Source organism: Triturus cristatus, chromosome 4_2, assembly GCF_964204655.1.
Source record: "Triturus cristatus chromosome 4_2, aTriCri1.1, whole genome shotgun sequence".
Lineage (NCBI taxonomy): Eukaryota > Metazoa > Chordata > Amphibia > Caudata > Salamandridae > Triturus > Triturus cristatus.
The window spans coordinates 56,433,157-56,453,682 of record NC_140586.1 but is presented as its reverse complement, the minus strand read 5'-3'; the positions used below and the strand labels follow the sequence as shown (position 1 = coordinate 56,453,682).

The 20,526-nt window shown below is 50.4% G+C and overlaps 1 protein-coding gene across 2 annotated transcripts in view; it reads left to right on the top strand.

The window, feature by feature from the left end:
• The window catches only part of CC2D1A (coiled-coil and C2 domain containing 1A), a 203,486-nt gene that overhangs the window by 119,249 nt on the left and 63,711 nt on the right, over positions 1-20,526 (top strand). For both annotated transcript variants that reach the window (XM_085600484.1, XM_085600483.1), the window contains 2 exons: positions 6,377-6,508; positions 10,546-10,601. In XM_085600484.1, the coding sequence (XP_085456610.1) occupies positions 6,377-6,508; positions 10,546-10,601 (188 nt within the window). The remainder of the gene's footprint in view (positions 1-6,376; positions 6,509-10,545; positions 10,602-20,526) is intronic.

Here is a 20,526-nt window from a genome sequence, read left to right as displayed (position 1 = left end):
GCCAGCCTGCCACCACAGACAGGTTTCCGACCCCCTGCAGGTGAAAGCCCACACTCTTTGATGGCAGAAACAATGCCTGCTCCGGCTGGAGGTGTTGTCATCTCCACAAAGTAGGATGGCTAATAATCAGCATATCAAGGCAGGAGGCTTCACGGGCCTCTGCCGCATTTGATATGCAACCCAGGCTTCCCCCAGACAGGGGAAATACCACCCCCTGCCCCGGGCCTATTTGGTACCAGATAGAAAAAGTATTCCTTGGGATTAACTGTCAACCAATGAGCCACATTCAACCATAGACTATGCGAAGTCCTTTCATGAATGTATATTTTCAAAAAAACCCACATATAATTATAAAAACTACAAATTAAAATAAAAGGCACTTACATTTGTTCAATGTACATCAACAATGATCACTAATATAAAAACTGTCCACAAAATTTAAAATCAATATTATCGCTCACGTATTCATGGAGACATCTTTGGCTCCTTAGCGTACTGTTGTTTATGAGGATGACGCTTTCTTATTCCATCTGTTATAGTCCTCCGTATTCCCTTCAAACACGGTCTCAAAAGATGCCTCGGGTCGAGTGAGCTCTCGTATTAACGTCCGCCGCCGCTCCTGTGATGTTAAATTTGAGGAACTATTGAGTCAGAAATCTTTCAATGTGATATGACTGCGATATAGATTCAATCGAATTAATGTTTTGTTGATGATTTTTAATATGTCACTTGTTGTCTCTTCATTTGTTAATTGATTTATTATATGAATTGTTTTATGAATTGTGGACAGTGTTTGCTGTCTTTTTAAAGAATTGTATTAGTGATCATTGTTGATCCCAAGGGAATACTTTTTCTATTTGTTAAAATTTTTGGCACCCTTTTCCTTGGATAGTAGGGCCTATCCCTTTCTTTCAAAACCATTTGGTACCAGGACTGGCGGGGAAATTAGCTAGTCAGGAGGCGTATTCACTACCAGGCCAGTTCCACCCCTAAGAAGGGCTACCTAATGTTAACACGAAAACTAGAATTCCACCATCCTTGGTTTTTAGTGTCATTAGGTTCACTGTGTCAAGGTTATGCCCACTTCCCACAGGAAGTGGTTGTATAGGGGGTGTAGTCACCCTAAAGGTGAGTAGCCCATTGGCTGCCACCTGTCACTCCCCTTAACGCCCTCAAATTAAGTATTTAGGTGGCACCCCTAATGCCAGGATCTCAGATTTGATTGACCCAGAAGAAGAGGACAAAGAAGAGCTGCAAAAACGATAATTGAAGACGCCGTGGGCTTTCTGGAGACAAACCCTACCTGCCTGCATCAGTCTCGACAATCGTTAAGAAACCGACTCGTCCTGCAGCTGAGCCTCTACCAAGAACCCCGGTAGACTGTCATCCCTTCACAAATTGCCAGCAATCTCCCTTGGAGCAGAGGAGCTACTCCCCTGCAGTCCGCAGGCACCAAAACAGCAGAGTCTGGTTTACTTTGCTGCCGCTCCCCAGTTGTACAGACGCAGCAGCCGCCCAGAGAGGTCATCATGATCCAGAAGGTCAGATCCATCTCCCCATCAAGTGAGAAGGCACCAGGATCAAACGGAGCCACACAACACCAATACCCGGGGTACCGGACCCATTGCAGCAGCCGTGGGGCAGCTGCTCCCTTCTGGCAGAGGAGCATCACCCCACTGGTCACAGAGCCAGGAGATTTAAAAAAAAGATCATTATTTTTCGCTGGCACTGCCGAGTGGCCTGAGTCTTGGGCGAGGCAGGGCCATTGTCTATGACGATGGTAGCAGGCTGAGCAAGGAGGAGGAGAGTTGCACACTGTAAGTGCGCATGCCTGTTTGGCAGGCTATCTTAGGCCAGCCAAACAAACATGCGCACTTACATTTCCCCAACCCAGCTGCATTGCACAGCGGGTTGAAGAATAGGCCCAGACTCCCAGGCACTGTCTGAGTGGCAAAGCAGGCTGCTCAGACCAATCCTGGTGCTGTTCTCATGTTAGGTATAGCATGAGAGCAACGCCGGGATTGGGTGGGGAGTCTGGGGGCCTGTGCAGTGTGCGCAATGCGATCCTGGAAGAAGCTTGAGTTAGATAGCGGCAGGGCCAGATAAGTCCTTTTTGTAATACATATTATTCCCCCCTGCGCTTCGCCCCGACACTTGATTTTGATAGCAGCCACCACTGCAACCAAGGCCTGTTTTAGTTCAATTCGGACTTCAACGACACCAAGACCGAGCAGCTGTCTAGGGACGTCAGCGCCGCAGAGACCCACTTCCAGAGTGGACCAGCTGTCCTGATTTTTGCACCCTCAACCGGCGAGGCTGAGAACCACAAAGTCCTGGGGCGTAGCAGCCCAGCAGACCATCTGTACTCCTTTGCTCACAGGACCCTTGTGAGCCGAGCCCTCCATTGGGAGCTCCCAGACTTGTCCCCAAGTCCCCCTCTGCAGCCTGTTTTAGGTGACCCTCTTCTCTCCTTCGGTGTAGCGCGTAAGGCTACCAACCCAACCCCGGAACCCCTGCGCCGAGATGACCCAGGCAGGTAAACTCTTAACTGCTGGTGATACTTTGGAGCTTACTCCCCCTACCACCTTAAGTCCTGAAGGGGACCTTGAGAAACCTACTGCAAGTACCTGTATGCTGTATATGTCTTTTTCTCCCACAGGAAAGCATTAAGCGAAAAGACGCATTTAAGTGAAGATTTTACTTACCTGTGAAAGTCGATATTTTAGAAAATACTTGCGTACGAAGTTTTAGGTATTAAAATGTATATTAAAAATACGAGTTATTTTTCTGAATTGGTCTCGGATTTATTCTTTGAGTGAATCTCTCATTTATTGACTCTGTGAGTAAAACAAATGCTTATCACTGTCCTCCCATAAGCCTAAACTGCTCACCCACACTAACACAAAAGAGAGCATTTAGTGTTACAATTTTTGCCTCTGTAAACCAATAAGCGTTGCTAGGACTCTCTGCACAGTGTAGCTCATTTCAGAACATTGAATAGAGAGCCAGCTTCAACAAATGCTTAACACTACCCTCTGATAGCATTAACTGCTCGCCCGCATTACCTTAAAAGGGAGCATTTGGCATTATTAATTTAAGCCCTGTAAACCAATAAGGGTTGTCTGGACTTTCTACATAGTGTACCTCACTTTGGTGCATTACATAAAAAGTCAGCTTCCTACAGTTCCCATGCGCTCTCACAAACATTTTGATGCGAATGGCAAGTATTTACATGACCGGGCGCAAAGCTTAATTTCAGGAATGTTGCCAGCTTCCTATAGCTAATAATGCACCTAACCCCACTGTTGTTCTCTCTGCTCTTGTACTGCCAATATCGTCTACAGTTCCCAGTAAAAATACCCTTGGTGAGAGATGTATGCGTCTTCTTAGTACATCAGATGTCGTGTTTAATGCTTTCCTCAAGAATGTTTTAATTTTGGAATTTTGGGACAGGCGGTCTCATGTGAATCCAGTCTTCCATCTCCTCATGACATCTAGTGCAGGTTGGAGAGTGTATCCTGGCCATTCTTCAAAGCTGTTTAGGGATAAAATAAGTGATGCGCAGGTTGTTATTTCGGATCAATCTCAGCCTGGCTGATAGGACAAGTTCTTTGGGGTCTACAAGGGCATCCCTTCAATCACCTCATCTAACCTGCCTATATTTTCCTCCCACCTGGCACTTAGTGCTGTCAAGGTAACTGGTGAGTTGGTAATGAGAGACTGATATATTTTCGAGGTACTGCCTTCTCCATTTTTTCAGTACTTAGAAGTGCCTCCAGAAATCTGTTTACAGGAGTAACCACTGTCTTGTGACCGCATCGGTCTAGGGTTTGGCATAGTTGAAGGTATCTGGAAAATTGCAATTTGTGGAGATCAAATTATGTTTGTAGAGTTGAAAATGGTTTCATAGGGAGCCCTTCCGCACATCCTCAGTAATGAAATGGCAATATTATCTCATTGTTTAACGGCTTCCAAATGTTTTGTGTGCCTCAGATAGTTTCCCTGCCAAAGGAGAATTTGTTGTATAAGCATACCCTCCCACTGTATCCAGCCTCAGGCATTCTGACGGCATTTGAGTACTGTTGTGGTTTGAGGGGCAGGGTCCTGGTGGATGTGAGAGCCGAACAGAAGGTCAAGTACGCAGGGCTCATCCGGGAGGCCCCATTGAACTTGAAACAAATGATTATCCCTGTCACCAAGCAGCCAGTCATTAATGAAAGCCTGCTGGGAGGCCCAATAGTGGCTTTGCAAATCGGCCATTCCTAGCCTCCCTTGAAAGACTGACCAGGGTCATTTATTAGCCCAGATGAAATTTGACACGTTGGATTTTAATTGGTCAAGGTATTGTTTAAAGATCTTGAAAGGGTACATTTGAAAAACTTAAAGGTAAAAAGTATCATTTTATATCATGCAACTCAAGTATGTTAAGTGGCATTTTAATGCACTTCGGTATGTTTCTAAGTATCTCATATCATAAAGGTGTCAGAATTAGTCCCCAGCATCAGCTGAGGTCCAATACCAGGTGTATTCCAAGATATTTCAGTTCTAGTGGATTTGCGACCATCATTTTATCCTACTGGTTTGTTGCCAGGTCTCCCCACAGCCAGATGAGAAGTCGATTTGTCCCACTTTACAAGGAGACCAGAGCCCTGACCAAAGGAGTCTGGCATACACTTCAGTCTTGCCCCTGTACACTTAGGGTAGCACATAAAAAGGAGCAAACATCTGCATAAAGAAAATATGATCTTAAATATCCCTGTTCCACTGGAAGCACTGTACCATGCAGGCTCCGAACATCCATGTCGCTAAGGGTTTAATGGCTAAGGTGGCTAAGAAAGGGAAAGAGGGCCCTGTAGTCTTATTGCCCTCCTAATGTTGAATGGGGTGATAATACGCTGCTAATTTTAACTCTAGAATTCCAGCGCTCGTCAAGTAGGTCACTATAATAGAGGAAATGAGACCCAAAATGTAGTCACGGAAAAGCATGATTCCCCAGTCCAGTGAATCAAATGCCTTCTCAAAATCTATACACATTTATGCACATGGACCATAAAATTACCTCATGCATATTAATGCAGATTGTACTTGTCCAATGAATGCACTGCCTAGTCCCCCTACCCGCACAAACCCATTTCGATCACAGTACATCACAGAGCCTCTTACTCCAGAAATAATATTTGTGAATGCTTTAGCAAGTTTCAGCATTGATTAGTGATATTAGCTTGTATGATTTGCATGGGTTGATTGGCCTTCCATTTTTAAGCAGGACTGTTACTTTGACGGATTGGAGATCATCTGGCAGAGCGCCAATCGATCTAGTTTCTATCGTATTCAAAACATGAGGTGTGGTCAAAGATGCCAGGTGCTCAAAGTATTCCAACAAGATGTCATTGAGGCCTATGGTAATACCTGTCTGCATTTCAGACAATGCATTTCGCAGTTCCTCCACTGTGAGAGGAGCTTACACTCCACCTTAACCTTATAGAGTTTCTGATGGGACTATCTTGTATTGGGGGAACAGACACTCTCTCTTCTGTAGGTCTGGCCGCGTGTTCTGTGTTGTAGTATTTTGTGAAGAGGTCTGCTCTCTCAGGTGTATCTTGTCTTAATGTTTCTTTTGTGCCACGGATAGCAGGGACTATTTGAGAGGTAATATACCTCAGCTTTACCCAAAAAAACAGTTTGCCTGATGCTCCCATGTTTTAGGTTGGAAACTGTATCTGCTAAACAGCTTGACTGAAATCACATTCATATAATATGTAGTAGTGTGCCAATTTGCATCTATGGAAAGCTCTCTATAAGAAGCCTATTACATGTCCGCAATGAACAACCCTGCATGCAGGAGCTACTAATTAAAGGAGAGTAAAGTTTGAACATTATGTGAAATGTGCTGCAGGGGGGTTAAAGGCATGAAATTCACGCCTTATTGACATTCGGTTGTAGTCCGAACACAGCCATCTCCTTATGTGTCAGATCCCATTACTTTTATAATAAACATTCTGGTGCTTCAGGGTCAGAGTTGATGGCTTGTGCCCCCCCCACTCCCCCTCCCCCCCCCCCCCCCCCCCAAGGGTGCTTGCCTTGCCATCAAGGATGACGAACCTGTGGAGCTAGAGGAGATTCTTTGGATCAATGGTGTGGAGCAAATGTTTATTAATACTTACCTTGGAAGGCAGCCAGGAAAGCTTTTCATGTAGATTCCAGTGCAGGCTTGCATTGGTGAGGGCCGTACAGAGAATAGATAGAACTGGACAAAGGTTGTTTTGGGGTCTGTGGAGACTGATCTAGGGAAAGCTGTTGCAGATTGTAGTGTGTGTGGAAATGCTTGCTCAGTGTCTTCTGCCATCAGTAAAATTTACCCTGCTTAATCTCTCAGTTGTTGGATGGACGTCGGCCAACTGGTGGGAAGCTGGAGGTGATCGTCCGAATCCGGGAACCTCTGACTTCACAGCAGCTCGACAAGGTCACTGAGAAATGGCTAGTTATTGACCCGCTTAGTATGCCACCGGTAAGGATAATCCAGGGGCAGAGAACTGCATGTTTGTATGTTGTTTTACATTATTTGAAACCTGTTCTTTACTGTTTTATCACATGATGTGTATCACAACTCAGTACTATTATGGAATTGTCACCTCATCTTCTTTCTGCAAGAATTACGACTCACAACACACATTTTGAATGCCACACAACCTTCTTTTAGTATCGTGAAGCATTCAAAAATCAGTTGCTGGTATGCTCTGGTTAGCAATTTTAACAAACAGGCTGGTGACAAGATATACCATTTGGTCCATTCCTGACAGAAAGAAGGTGTGGTGAGTAGGTGCCTCGCTGTTAGCTTAGGGGGTGTTATTTGGCAGTGGGAACATCCAAGCCTTGCAGTCACATGAGAAGTGGAGTAAAAGGGCACTGAAGAGTTATTGGCCTTCTAGTGCCTTAGATTTTCTCATCCATTCTTGCCCTCTTAAATGTCCCATAAATGAGTTTGGTTGTAAATGTTTTAGCAAATTTCTTATTTGAACTCCAATTTAGTGAGAATTTGTGGGCCCTGGTAAAGATATAATTAATGTTTCATGCAGAACTATATTAATGATTTGCGTGAGCAGAGGCAGTACAGAGGGTGTACAGTACATTATTGTATTTTTCATTTATTCAGTCTGGATGTTTCCTCCGGCTTATGCATGCTGATACACCTGCATGAACATGTTACTTGGAGCTTAGTTCAGGCAACAGCTACTCTTACCTAAATGTGGTTTACCTTGTTGTGAAGTTTATTGCCCTGTTCTCTTCCTCTTTATTTGATGAAAAGTGATATATGTACCCCATTTTAGATAATCCCTAACAAACCTTCACTATGAGTATCCTCAAGATCTGAAAGCTCTAAATGATGCCTAAAAGAGGACTTCAGTGTCCTTCTGCCATAGGCTAATAACCACCTCCCACCCTTCATGGGCCAGCTTCATTAGTCTTCTTTTACCATTTGTGCATAAGTGCTTGACACCAGATCAAAGCATCTTATTTCATGAAGGCCGGTTCACCTCCACCCACCCTCATCATGACCGGATACCTGAAAAGGTGATCAAAGGTGGAGTGGAAGGGTATTGCATTCCAAACATCGCTACAGGCTGCTGCCTCATATTTACAAGGGGTAAACATCTTTCACCCTGAATCGTTCACAACGCTTGCAGTTACAACGCAGTCGCTACAACGACCGCATTGTAACAACGCATGCCTTTACTCTGCAAGTCGTTTTTCTCACTTGCGGAGTAATTGCATGAAGGTCATACACTGGAGTTGGAGTAGTAAATTATACTATTTCAACATCAGGTGCCCCACACTAGAGCAAGGCGTAGTAATGGCATGCGTTGTTACAACGCGGTTGTTGTAACGACTGCGTTAGAATTGCATGCGTGGTAAGGTGGCATATTCTTACACACTAACATGTTGAAATTAGATACCTTTCTTCCCTGATTCATAAGGGTTTAGGTATCACATTTGTGTTCCCTTGATTGTAAAGTCACATGAACAACCTATGCAGGCACAGCAGGTGGAAAAATTAGCTATTAGGAGGCTTGCAGCACAGGAACAGTTCCCTCCTTATTTTATTATTTTTTTGTCCCTTGACCCCTTCTCATTTTTTCTGTCTACTAAACTTTTTGGGGTACTGATGTAGAGGTTCTGGGTGTCTTTTCCACATCACATGAGGGAAAGGCGCAAGGTGCTCCACTGAGGTGGATAGATGAGGTAGACAGATGAGGAAGGTAGGATTCACAAAATGGTGGCTCCAACTGTCACCTCAGCACCCGGGCCATGACTGCCATGGGAGGTTCCAGAACCTTCTGGACCCCTCTGGCAAGTCCAGCACAAGGTGATAAATAGAGGTGGCAGGAGGGCGGCCATTTTAGAATCAAGCTGGGCTGTGGAGTAGTCAGGAGTGAGGCACCTGAGTGGAGAGGTGGTTGCGCGGGATTGGGAGTGGACAGACCCTAGGGTCTGCGCGAACCCCCTACTCAGCTGACATCACCCTCTATCATTTGACCAATCCCTGAACTCAGCCATCGACCCTGGGAGGCATTGTGTTCTGGTTAAGGATCCCTAGCGTAACCTGGAAGCCTGAAGAGGGATTCCGGGCAGGAATTGCCGTTGGGACTGCCTAGACCTCCCTGGATGTCATTTGGGAATCCAAAACTTCCCCCCCAGTGGCGTTAGCGACAGCGCCCCATCGTGGACTTTAGGGCAGGGAGTTGTGCTAAATACTCCCCGGGCTAGTGGATCTGCTCATCTGATCTGCTGTGAGCCAAGCCCCTTAATCTCTGCCTGCCCGCACTGGCCCGATCTAAGATCCTCACCTTTGTTGATTCGAGGCGTGGGCCTATCTGCGAGACCCCGGTGGAGGCCTGAGGGAACAGTGAAGGCTGGTGGGGTGCTGGGACTCTCTGGTGGGGCTTGCGTCCATCGCGCGCGTCAGCTGTGTGGAGAGCTGTCAACGCGCCGATCAATTGCCTGGAGAAGCGGCGGCCAGGAAGCTGAATCGTAACTGGCTTTGAAGCTGTCACCCGGGTCACGTGAGCCGGGCCATCAGAGAAGTGCCGCCCCTCCCAGCAGCCGTGAGATGAGGCCGCACCCCCCACGAGTCGCGCAGCGGTGAAAGAGCCTGACGGAGTCAGGGCCGCGCTCCCGCAAGTCGCGCTGCAGTCGGCAGTGGCGGGAGTGCTTGTCAAGTGTGAGAAGCCAGGAAGCGTCGAGGGAAGGCCCGTGGCAACAGAGGACATCCGCTCTACGAGTGAGCGCCGGGTGAGGCATTTCAGCGGGGGGGGGGCCTAGTGAGACGCCCTCTAACCGTATGACAGGATTTCCCCATCGGATGTTGTAAGGTCGGCCACCCGGGAACTGGTTCCTCCTGTGCAGGATTGAGCCCTACTACGCGCAGGTCGGCCAGCGCGAATACAGTAAGCAGGGTATCCCGGGGGGTTCAGTTCCTGGGGAACACCAGCACTCGGCGACTAGCACGGAGAAAGTGACTGGATCTGACTATTGGGGGATACAGTCCTGTTGCTCAGTGTGGGGAGGGAAAATCTCTCAGCCAGTGATAATTGGGGATTGTATCCCATGCTCATGAAAATGTTGTGGGTTGATTGATAAGAAAGAAGGCGTGGATTGGATAGGTTTGGCAGAATAAGAGCCCCGGGGTACAGCTGTGAGGGAAACCCTCAGATCGAATATTTTGAGGGGACTAAATTCTCTTTTGAAAGGCAATTTGAAGCACGCCATGTAGAAATGTGACTAGGTCTCCCTATCCGGGGTGGGAGAAGCTCAAAGGGCGATTCCGAGACTACTGTATGAAATGTATTGTTTGGAGTGAATTGTCATTTTCTCTGCAAGTATAAGGTTCATTGTTGTCATGTGGAATTGAGGATTCCTGTAGAGTAAGACAAGTTTATCTAGTACAGTAACGTCCAGGTTTGACCTTAGACAATAGAGAGAGGTTCCAATGCAAATGAAATGAACTGGTTCCAATTGTAATGTCAAATTGAAAACTGAATCTTAATCAGAAAAGAAATGTTATAAAGTTTACAGTAACTCTTTTACAAAAATCGGTGTAGTGTTCTTTTTAAGTGATGTGGCGCAGGATTGCGAGCTGAGTGGGATGCAGGCCTGAAAAGCCAAATGGAGTGATGAGCCAAGTGACCTGAGCCAAGCTACCCCTTAGACGTAGGTCTAACAGAAATGTTTTATGTCAAAATAACAAAAATAGGTAGTTTTGTTTGGTGTGAAAACTTGGGGATAGTGCTACTGCATACCTTTTCCTGGCTCTGGGATATCTCTGCAACCTGTTGGCAGTACTGTAAACTATGTTGTGTGACTTGGGATAGCACACAGCGTTTATTCCCCATAGCTCTACCAGCCTCTTGACATCTTGTGACTGACCCAGTCCTAGTACCTGATCTATTCAGTTGTACGTGATAAAGTTATAGTTGTAGCTGATACCACTGTTTAAGACCAATGTGTGATACGGATTGTAAACTAAATTTGTGATCTTCTTTCCAGGTGGCCCTCCCCAAACCTAAAGAGAAGCCCCCGGTTATGAAGGAAGTGGGAAACAGGTATGTGACCACAGGATCGCTTTGAGACTCAATGCATTGTGGATGGATGTGGGGATACGACTCATTTGGAGAATGTGTCTTATCAACATGTCTAGATTGCTTTTGGGTCAGAACCACCTGATCGACTAGCATTCTTGTGATTTTCTGATAATCTGAAATTGTATAACATGGTGGATGGGTAACGAGGGTCTCATAGGAGAGGTGCGTGTGTGTTGGTGATTGAGACGTCTTCATAGTACGAAAGGATGCATGTGTATTGATGTGTGGGTTCTCCTGGTGTGGGAGGACCCGTGGTGGTAATGAGGTGATCCTCTTGTGGTATGCATGTCTATGTGTGTGTTTACAGGTGTGTGCGTGTGTGTGTGTGTGTATATGCATGTGCATGTTTACCTGTGTGGTGTGTGCACGTTAGTTGACCATCTAAAACAAATTCTGGGTGTGCAGCAGTGCTGTGTTTGTTTGCTCTGTTTACTGAGTGCTGTGCGCTACTAAGACATAATACAGGTCACTATACTTGTGAACGTGTAACTGAGTTATATACAAATATCTAATAAACATCAGCATGTAAATTAAACATGCCAGTTGGAGCTAATGAACCAGCTAGCATGCAGTTAAATTACTGTACAGGTATATCTGATCGAGACATCTAGCTGCAGATTCCTTACCTTTTAATTTCCCAGGTGTCGACTGGATCTGTAAGATTTTTCTTTGAGCAATACCGCTGCGCGCAGGTAGGTGGCATCGGTTGGCTCTGCGTGACGTAATCTGTGCCGTAGTGATGTATGCGTCGCCTATATAGGCACCACCTTGGCATGCTGACGTCAGTTCTTTTCTTTCCACGCCAGTCAAGCGCTTGAGACCCCTACAGGTGAGTAGCCACTCTCTATAAGCCACTTGATTGACTTATTGATTGAAGCGCTGATCCGTGAAGCGATCTACCCTTTGTCACTTTTTAACAGGATTTTTTGACTTTTGTCAATCCCTTTTTGGTGTGTGGGTTTTTTCCATCATGTCTAGAAAGACTTATGGGTTCAGGCCGTGTGGCGCCTGTCACTGCGCCATGTCGGTGACTGACCCGCACCTGGTTTGCCTGTGGTGCCTGGAGCGCGACCACGACTCAGCCATGCTCCGACTGCCAGCCATGGCTCCGAAGGCTTTGAGGGAGCGGTACCTAAAGCTACTTGTGGCCCGGCAGTCGGCACTACGTCGTATGACTCCCCGAAGATCTCGTTCGCGGTCCCGGTCAAGAGGAAGGCCCTGGCACCACTCCAGGAGTCCCAAATCCTCTTTGGCAAAATCATCGGGACACTCAGGTAAGAGGCACAAAAAGTCAAAGCGTGCTTCAACTTCTCCCCGTCCGTAGGCTGACGGGATGGAGAAGCCTTGGCGTTGTAGGCCTCATTCTTCGGAACCTGCTCCTGGGTCAGCCCGCGCTTCCCCGATTTTTCCGGGATTCAGAGTATCCCTCACCCAACTTCGAGAATTTTATTAGGCTTTGTGCCTCATTTTTGGTTGGCCTGACCCCACCAGAACTTTAGGGCCCTGTGGGGGTCACAGGGGGCTCCATCGGGTTCAACGGCTCCGGCGTCCTTTACACCCCACCCTTGAAGATCCGATAGTGGATCCAGACTTAAGCTGGTCGTGCCATTGCGACCTTCCCAAGTGCCAGCCCTGACACGAAGTTTCCCTACATCGGCAGTGCCATTCTGATTCCCGACGACCCGGAGCCGGATCGGCACCTACCGACCCCCGTTCTTGTGCCGACAGAACCTACAGGTCCTAGGTTGTTTCCACAGCCTTATTCTGAAAGGCTAGGAAGGGAAGAAGATTGGGGGTGGGGGTCGCTAGACCCTTTAGAAGACCAGACTTATCAGGAAATGGACTGGTTTGAGGAACTGGGTGAGGCCAGCGGACTGGATACCTTTCCAGATTCAGGCCTGCTTTCTCCCCCTACCATGGCTACGGAGGAGGGAACTTCTTATACTATGGTGGTGCAAGGGCGGCTGATGCCCTGGACCTTCAGCTCCCTTCAGTGGCGATCAATACTAATATCTTGATGGAGGTCCTACAGCTAGATGTCTCTGCTTCGGAACCTTTGCTGCCTTTTAACGAGGCCCTTACAGATGCCCTACTGGGAACCTAGTCCAAGCCCAGCACAGAGGTTACTGTGAAGAGGACACTTGCCCGCCGCCAACATCCTGCTCAGGGTGACCAAAACTTCCTCACTACCCACCCAACCACAGAGAGCTTGGTAGTTCAAGCCTCTACCTCCCATGGCACATTCCCTTCCGCTCACCCGGACAGGAAATCCAAGAGGCTGAACACTTGGGGCAAGAAAATGTTTTCTTCTGCCAGCCTTGCATTGCGATAGGTAAACACTGAGTGCTTATTGGGCCATTATTCCAACTCCCTTTAGGAAACGGTTGCAAAAGTGCTGCCAAAGGTCCTGGAGGAGGCCCGGGCCATTCTCTCCCAAGCAGTATCGGATGGGAGAGGTGCAGAAAAGTTTGCCATCCGTTCTGGTATCGACACGACTGACATGCTGGGCAGAGCGATTTCATTGACAGTGGCTGTTTGACGCCATGCTTGGTTGGGAACGTCTGGCTTTTCAGGGGATGTACAGGCCTCGCTCATGGACATGCCCTTTGATGGCACCCGTCTCTTCGTAGACATGACGCTGGAGTGATTTAAGGACTCAAGAGCTATGGCCAACTCCTTGGGCCTCTCAGAGGCCGCACATCCCGGGTCTGCCTCTCGTTGCTAATGATGGGTCTTTCAGCTGCGCCAGCCATATCCGAGCTACAAGGCCACACAAGTTCCACAACCTCCGTGAGCCTGAGGACTCAGCTTGTTCCAGCCACGTGGGTCGGGCTGCCAGAGGTGTGGGCAGACCCCCCCCCCACCCCTCCTGCAGCCTCAGCCTCCAAACCTTCCTAGTCTTGCCCTTCCAGATCATGGGCGGCCAGTTGGTGGCAGGATCAGCCATCACCTCCACCACTTGAAAAATATCACATTGGACAAGTGTGTTCTCCAGATAGTCTGATGGGGCAACTCCCTCCCCTTCGAGACTACCCCGTCCTCCATGCCTGCATCTTACAACTGGCTGATAGAGGATCATTGCTTGATCTTGCTTCAGGAGGAAGTCAGGACTCTCTTGGCCAAGGGGGTAATAGAGAGGATTTGGGTGCCAGAAGTAGGCTGTGGTTGTTATTCCCGCTACTTTCTGATGCCCAAAAAGGACAAGGGGCTTCGTCCTATCCTAGATCTACGAGCCCTCAACTACTTCCTCAAAAAGGAGAAGTTCAAGATGCTCACATTAGCGCAGGTCCTCTCTGCCCTGGACCCAGGGGACTGGATGGTAGCTGGACTTGCAGGACGCCTATTTCCACATCCCCATCGTGCCTGCTCATCGGCGCTATCTGTGGTATCTGATAGAGACTACAAGCCGCAGATTCCTTAACGTAGAATTATCCCCAGGCATGAGACTGGACCCGGAAAACTTTCCCGCCCAGCATCTCTGCGCGCCGGCGGTGGCACCTCGCGACTCCGCCCTGACGTCCTCCTTGGGCGTGACGTCAGCGAGGCCACACAAGCCCCTCCCCGGCGCGCCAACGTCAGTTTTCTATTTTCCGCGTGCAACGCGGACCCGGATTGTGTCCTGGCCTGTTCAGGCCTTCTTTTCTCGTTTTTCTTGTGTACAGTGTGCGAATGCCTTTGGGCTTTAAAACGTGCTCTTCTTGCGCGCGCCAGATGTCAACGACAGACCCTCACCTCATCTGTATGTGGTGTTTGGGGGAGAACCACGACTCCACGGATTGTGAGGTGTGTCAGCAGATGAAGCCGAAGCCCCGGCGGGAGCGCCGGATGAAGCTCCTGTTGGCGCTCAAGTCCAGGTCGGCGTCGGCGCCGCGTCCGCCCCCGCCCCCCACGGACGGCTTCAAGAACCGCCGCCTTTGTCTCCGACATCGTCCCTCTCCCAGGCCGCAAGGGCGTCGCTCACCTGTTGGTAAGTGTCGCAGTTTGTCCCCGAGGCCCGGTCTCCTGCCTGTTGGGGGTGTGGGTTCTCCGCGGGTGGTGCAGAACCGCACGTCGCCATCCTATCCGCCGTTCCCCGGCGCGGGGGCGACCAGAGCACAGATGGAGGCCTATGCGTTGGCCTTTCAGGCCTCTTTGGCTCTTCCATCTCCTCCTTCACTTCCTGGGACGTCTGCGGGTCCCTTGCCGCGTGTGGGGGCTCCTGCGGCGTCGCCGGCGGCTCTGGCCCCGGCGCCGACGGGTTCGGATCCAGGTTTGGAGGATGTGGGGCCGTCGGGGTGCGGCCCTTCGGGGTTCCCTCCTTCAGACCCGGGCGCCTCTTCCTCGCCGCAAACCCCCGCGGGGTCCCTGTGGTGTCGCGGGAGGTTGCCGGGACTCGGGGCGTGTCCTCGAGTCCCCCTCGGCCCTCTGGGCAGGCGGCGGCCTTGTCCGAGGCCATGCTGATGCCGCTCGAGCAACGGCGGCTGCTGGCCCTGGCGGTGCCGCAGGGGCCGGGGCATGTCCCCGGGCCCCCCTCGTCCCTCCACGCAGGTGGCTGCCTCGTTGGAGGTCGACTTGACGCCTTTTCGGTGCCGTTCCCTGGCCGCCCCGGCTCCGACCCAGCTCCGGTCTCCTGCGCCGCGAGTTGTGGCGGAGGTCGTTCCGGTGTCCCCTTTGGTGCCGGTCGACATTGACCTGACACTGGTCGCGGACTCTACGGCGTCGGGCCGGCGTCGGGTCGTTGAGTCGTCTTCGGACGCTCCCTCTTCCCCAGAAGTTCGGCGCTTGTTGGTCTCGTCTTCTCCGGAGACGGGCCGCCGTGTTGTGGAGTTTTCCCCGGCGTCTTCCAAAGACGGCTCATCGGCGTCGCCGCACCCGAAGTCTTCGCCGGAAGGACCTCAGGTTCCCCATTCCTCGGCCACCCCTCCTCCTCCTTTTCGGACTTGACCTTTCCTTCCTCCGATTGGCCTGGGGGACGGCAGCCTTAGTTTGCAGCCATCGCCCACAGAGAAACTGCTTTCCCCTCCACGGGGCGCTACGGAGGCCGGTGCTGCTTTTGCTCGGGCTGTTTCCACGGCGGCGGAGATCTTGCGCATGGGCGATCCAGCTGCCCATTTCCCCACAGATCATCTTCTGGAAGTCCTCCATCAGGGTTATGGGGGTAGGGAGCTGCTTCTTCCCTTTGAGACTTTGCTTCACATGTCTCCTTTGGGGGCTTGGGGGCGGTCTGCCACGGGGGACCCGGTGCCCCAGCGGCTTCTGCACCGCCACCATCCTGCACCGCATGACCCTGTCTATCTTTCCCTCCACCCCTCTACCAGGGGCCCTCTTTTGCAGACTGCCTTTCCCTCTCTGCCATCGGTGTTGTCCCCTCCATCACGCGAGGCCCGCTGGTTGGATTCCTGGGGGCGCAATATCTTCGCCTCCACCAGTGCGGCTTTGCGGTCCCTTAACACTCTTTGTGTTTTGGCAAGGGCCACTTCTTGCTTGTGGGACTCAGCAGAGTCCCTTGTGTCTGCCGCTTCTCAGGAGGGTGCCTGTGTTGATCTGAGGCACCATGTGTTGGAAGGCCGGGAGATGGCGTTCTTTTAATCTTATTCGGCTCTTGACGTTTCGGAGGTGCTTGGTCGTACCATGGCTACTTCTGTGGCCCTTCTTCGCCATGCCTGGCTCTGGGATAGTGTGTTCCCGCTGAACGTGAGGGAACGGTTGGTGGATCTTCCTTTTGATGGCACTCTTGTTCCACGCCCCTGCGGATTCTGCCATTCAGAGGTTTCTTGCGGGGCTTCGCCCTCCTCCTCCTCCTCCTCCTCCTCCTCCGTGACCTGTGAGTCGGTCTGTGTTAGGGAGGTGTTCTTCCGTTGTTGTACTGGGGCCTTGTGGTTTTGGCTGTTGGTAAGCCGTGTAGGCCCTGAGTTTAGGCCTTTTGTCTTTTCATTATTGTCTGATTGGCAATCCATCTGCGTTTCTTTCTCCGCAGGATCTTCTGTTTGTCCTGTGCTGCGGAAACTTTTTCCTAAGAGGGTTCCCATGTTCTGGGACGTAACATGCCCTATGTGGGGTAATGGTAGCTATAATATAGCTTTATCATGTGCTGGGGAGACGTAGTCGTCCTTCGGACTTCTGCTCTCTGTGGTGTCACGGTATGTAGCGAGTGCGATCTTCCTGCAGGTGGTTTTGGAGTGGCTTGCCTTGCGCCCCAGGCCTTCCGTCTCCTGGATCGCTGTGTCGCTGATTGATTGATTGGCCTGGTCCGGCCTACTGTCTACGGCATTCCGTTGTCGCAGTTTTTGCGCTTCTGTTCTTCTTTCTTTCTCCCTAGTTCTTCTTCATTCGGGGGCCAGTGTGTGCAGGCCTCTCTCGTGGGGCGTGTCCTGGCCCTTCTTGGATCCTCCTGGCCTCTACCTTCGGCTGACATCTAGTTGTTCCTGGGTGCACTGTTGAGTGGTGTTGTCTGCTGCTGGCTGTCATGCCAGTGCAGGCCTGTTTGTTCTGCTACACCATTGTGGCCTTTGATGTGTTTTCTTGTGCCTTTCTTCTTCCATCTGCACTTTTGGCGGTGGAGCCGTCCCTGCCTTGTCTGCTGTTTACGGCTGGGATGTGTTCAGCTCTCTTCTGACACTGTGTCTGTGTTTTTTCAGGGGGGCCCTGCCTGCGGTTGAGGTGGTCCTTGTGTTCCTTGAGGCTTTTTGGGCGCTGTCTACCCATGCGGGGTGTTGGGCAGTTCTCCCTTGGTGGGGCTTAGGATATCTTGGCCTTTCCCTTCTTGTCCCTGTGACAAGTCCCCTGCTGGGGGTCTGTGTCTCTCCGGTGGGAAGGTTCTCTCGCAGGCCCTCCTCCCTTCTGGGTATGGCTAGGGTATCTGTTCTACGTTAAGGAATCTGCGGCTAGTAGTCTCTATCAGATGTACTAGTTACTTACCTTCGGTAACTATGTATCTGGTAGAGATGGTTCTAGCCGCAGATTCCTTCACGACCTGCCCTTCCTCCCCGTTCTGTGAGAACCCTCTGCTTGGGTTTCTGCAGTCGCCTCCCTCTGGGTGGCTTGTCTTAGTTTTCTTCTGGCCAGGCTTCCCGCTAGCTGGTTTCTCTCCAGCGTGAGGGCCTACTTTTGCTCTTCCCTCTGTGGTTCGTGTTTCTGGTTTCCTACCGGTCTTCTTCGTTAGGGGTTCTTTTACCCTACTCCTTTCAGGGGTTGTGGTCCTCCTTGACAGTGTAGTCTGCGGATGGGTTACCTGTCCTTTGACCTCCGGCTCCATTCACGGGTTATGGCCCTCCTTGACACTGTGGTCTGCGGATGGATTATCTGTCCTTTGACTTCCTGCTCCTTTCAGGAGGTATGGCCATCCTTGGCTGTGTAGTCTGGGGATGACTTGCTGTTGCTCCTCTGTTCCGGGCTTGTGGCCCTTCCCTTTGTGGTTGTGATTGCAGACTCTTTCTGTCTCTCTCTCTCTCTTTCTGTCACAGTACTTTCACATGCTTGTGCCTCCAGGATGGCTCTTGCCTTGGCTTGCAAGGTGGTTCCACGGAGCGGTGCTTTGCACTTTTCTTGCTATATGTAGGAAGGTGGAATCTGACTGCATGGTTGCCCCCATTTTTTCCTGGTGTTTGAATGGTTTTTGACTAGTCTGGCTGCGATCCTGCTATCCAGGACCCCAGCCTATCTGCTTACTCCCTTAAAATGACTGGTGTGCATATTAGATGCACTAGTGATTGGATACTGTGGTACCTTATGAGCCCCTAGTATATGGTACCTTAGGTACCAAGGGCATAGGTACTTCACAGGCCTACCAGGGGCTGAAGCATGTATTGTGCCACCCCTGGGAAGCAGACTAAATCTGATCTGACACCACAGGCCTGCTACTGCAGCCTGGGTGAGGTAGTGTTAGCACTCCTCTCTGAGGTATAGGTTCCTATATCTCACCATACACACACATATAAACCTATCAGTCACCCCTAAGGCAGGCCCTGTCAATCCTGAGGGCAGGGTGCTTGGTTTACAATGTGAGGGGGTGCCTCTGCCTGAGCAGGGCCCCTCTGCAGCTGGCAGGGTCTATTCCCTGTGGCTGTTTGTGGATGCGGTTAAACCATATACTCTTAAGTGCATTATAACCTACCGGTAAATGCTAACTTTTGAATGACTGCATCAAAACACGTCGTGTTTGGTGTCAAACAACTTGGAATCATACCCCCACGCCAGTAACTGGTGTGGGAGTATGATACCACCCTTCTAGAGAGGACGACATGTACCCACTGTGGAAACACGGTAGAAATCTGAAAGAGCCCTGGCATCACAAAATGGATGCCACCAGCACAGACACTGGGCTGCCCTCCTGCTGCTGACTGAAACTCGCAGTGGAGGAGGCCCAACAATAGGCATCCTGTCACAGGGAGTTGTCACCACCTTCCAGACAGGATTTAGTGTATTGGAGCTGGGTGGGTGCACTCTTAGAGTGCTTTGAAGTCCTGCACTGGGGGAGCAGTAGGCTCCTCTGTGCATATGCCAGCTCAAACTGGTTCAGGGGCTACCAGCCCCTGCTCTGGCGCGAAACTGGACAAAGGGAAGTGGGTGTAACCACCAACCCCCCTGACAAGCTGCTTTACATTCCTCTGAGACTTAGCCTGAAGGCTGCTCTCCACAGCTACCACTAGGATAGCTTTCTTTAAAAGGTTGTCTTAAACCAATCTACCACAAGAGTCGAATTGGACTGGTGCAAGGTGGCCACTATAACTAGTGACCAGCATATGCCAGGCCAACTTCTCACACTATGGCTTCGCTGCTCAGGGTTTCTGGTGCTTTACTGCCACCTGGTGTTTTTGCCTTGGCTTGCACAGTTGTTCCTCAGAGTGGTGCTCTGCTCTTTTCCTGCTCTGTCCTGCTGTTATCGCCTTCTGGTGCTTGGTGCCGTATGGTGATGTTTCTCACCTTTTGTTTTTCTCTATTTTGTTTCTCTGGTTTTTTCGCACACTGTTCCAATGCTTTTCACAGTTTTGTTGTGATGGCTCTGCGTTGTGGCGTGGAAAAGATCTCCGAAGCAAACTGACGTTGGTGCGCCGAGGTGGGGCTTGTGTGGCCTCGCTGACGTCACGCCCGAGGAGGACGTCGGGGCTGAGTCGCGAGGTGCTGCCACCCGGCGCGCAGAGATGCTGGGCGGGAAAGTTTTCCGGGTCCAGTCTCACGCCTGGGGATAATTCTACGTTAAGAAATCTGTGGCTAGAACCATCTCTACCAGATACATCGTTACCGAAGATAAGTAACTTGTAGGCCACAAGCACTTTCAGTTCACTGTGCTTCCCTTTGGCCTTACCAGAGCCCCTCAGTTGTCCACCAAGGTGATGGGGGTGATCGCAGCTCATCTGCGCAGATCAGGGGTGGTCAGTCTTCCCCTATCTTTTCGACTGGCTGTTGAAGGCAGCTCGCCCTAGGCTGTCATCTCCCACCTCCAGACTACGGCGGACCTCCTGCATTCACTGGGGTTCACTATCAACACACCGAAGTCACACCTGACTCCCTCACAGATGCTCCCTTTCATCAGAGCTATTCTGGACACAGTGCACTTTCGGGCCTATCCTCCTGAGATGCAAGTCCAGGATATTCTGGTTACGATTCCGATAGTTAAGCCTCTGTCCAGGATTTCGGTGAGAATGACTCTGAAGCTGCTGGGCCTCCTAGACTCCTGCATCCTTCTACTGACACATGCCAGATGGCATATGTGGGCTCTGCAGTGGGACCTGAAGTTCCAGTGGGCACAGCTTCAGGGTAATCTCTCCAACATGGTCCAGATCTTGGAAGTCTTCATGAGACCTGCGGTGGTGCCTGACAAACTACTATTGGGTCAGGGACAGATCCCTCACCCTCCCCCAACCAGATTTCACAGTAGTGACAGATGCAGCTTTCCTGGGATGGGGCA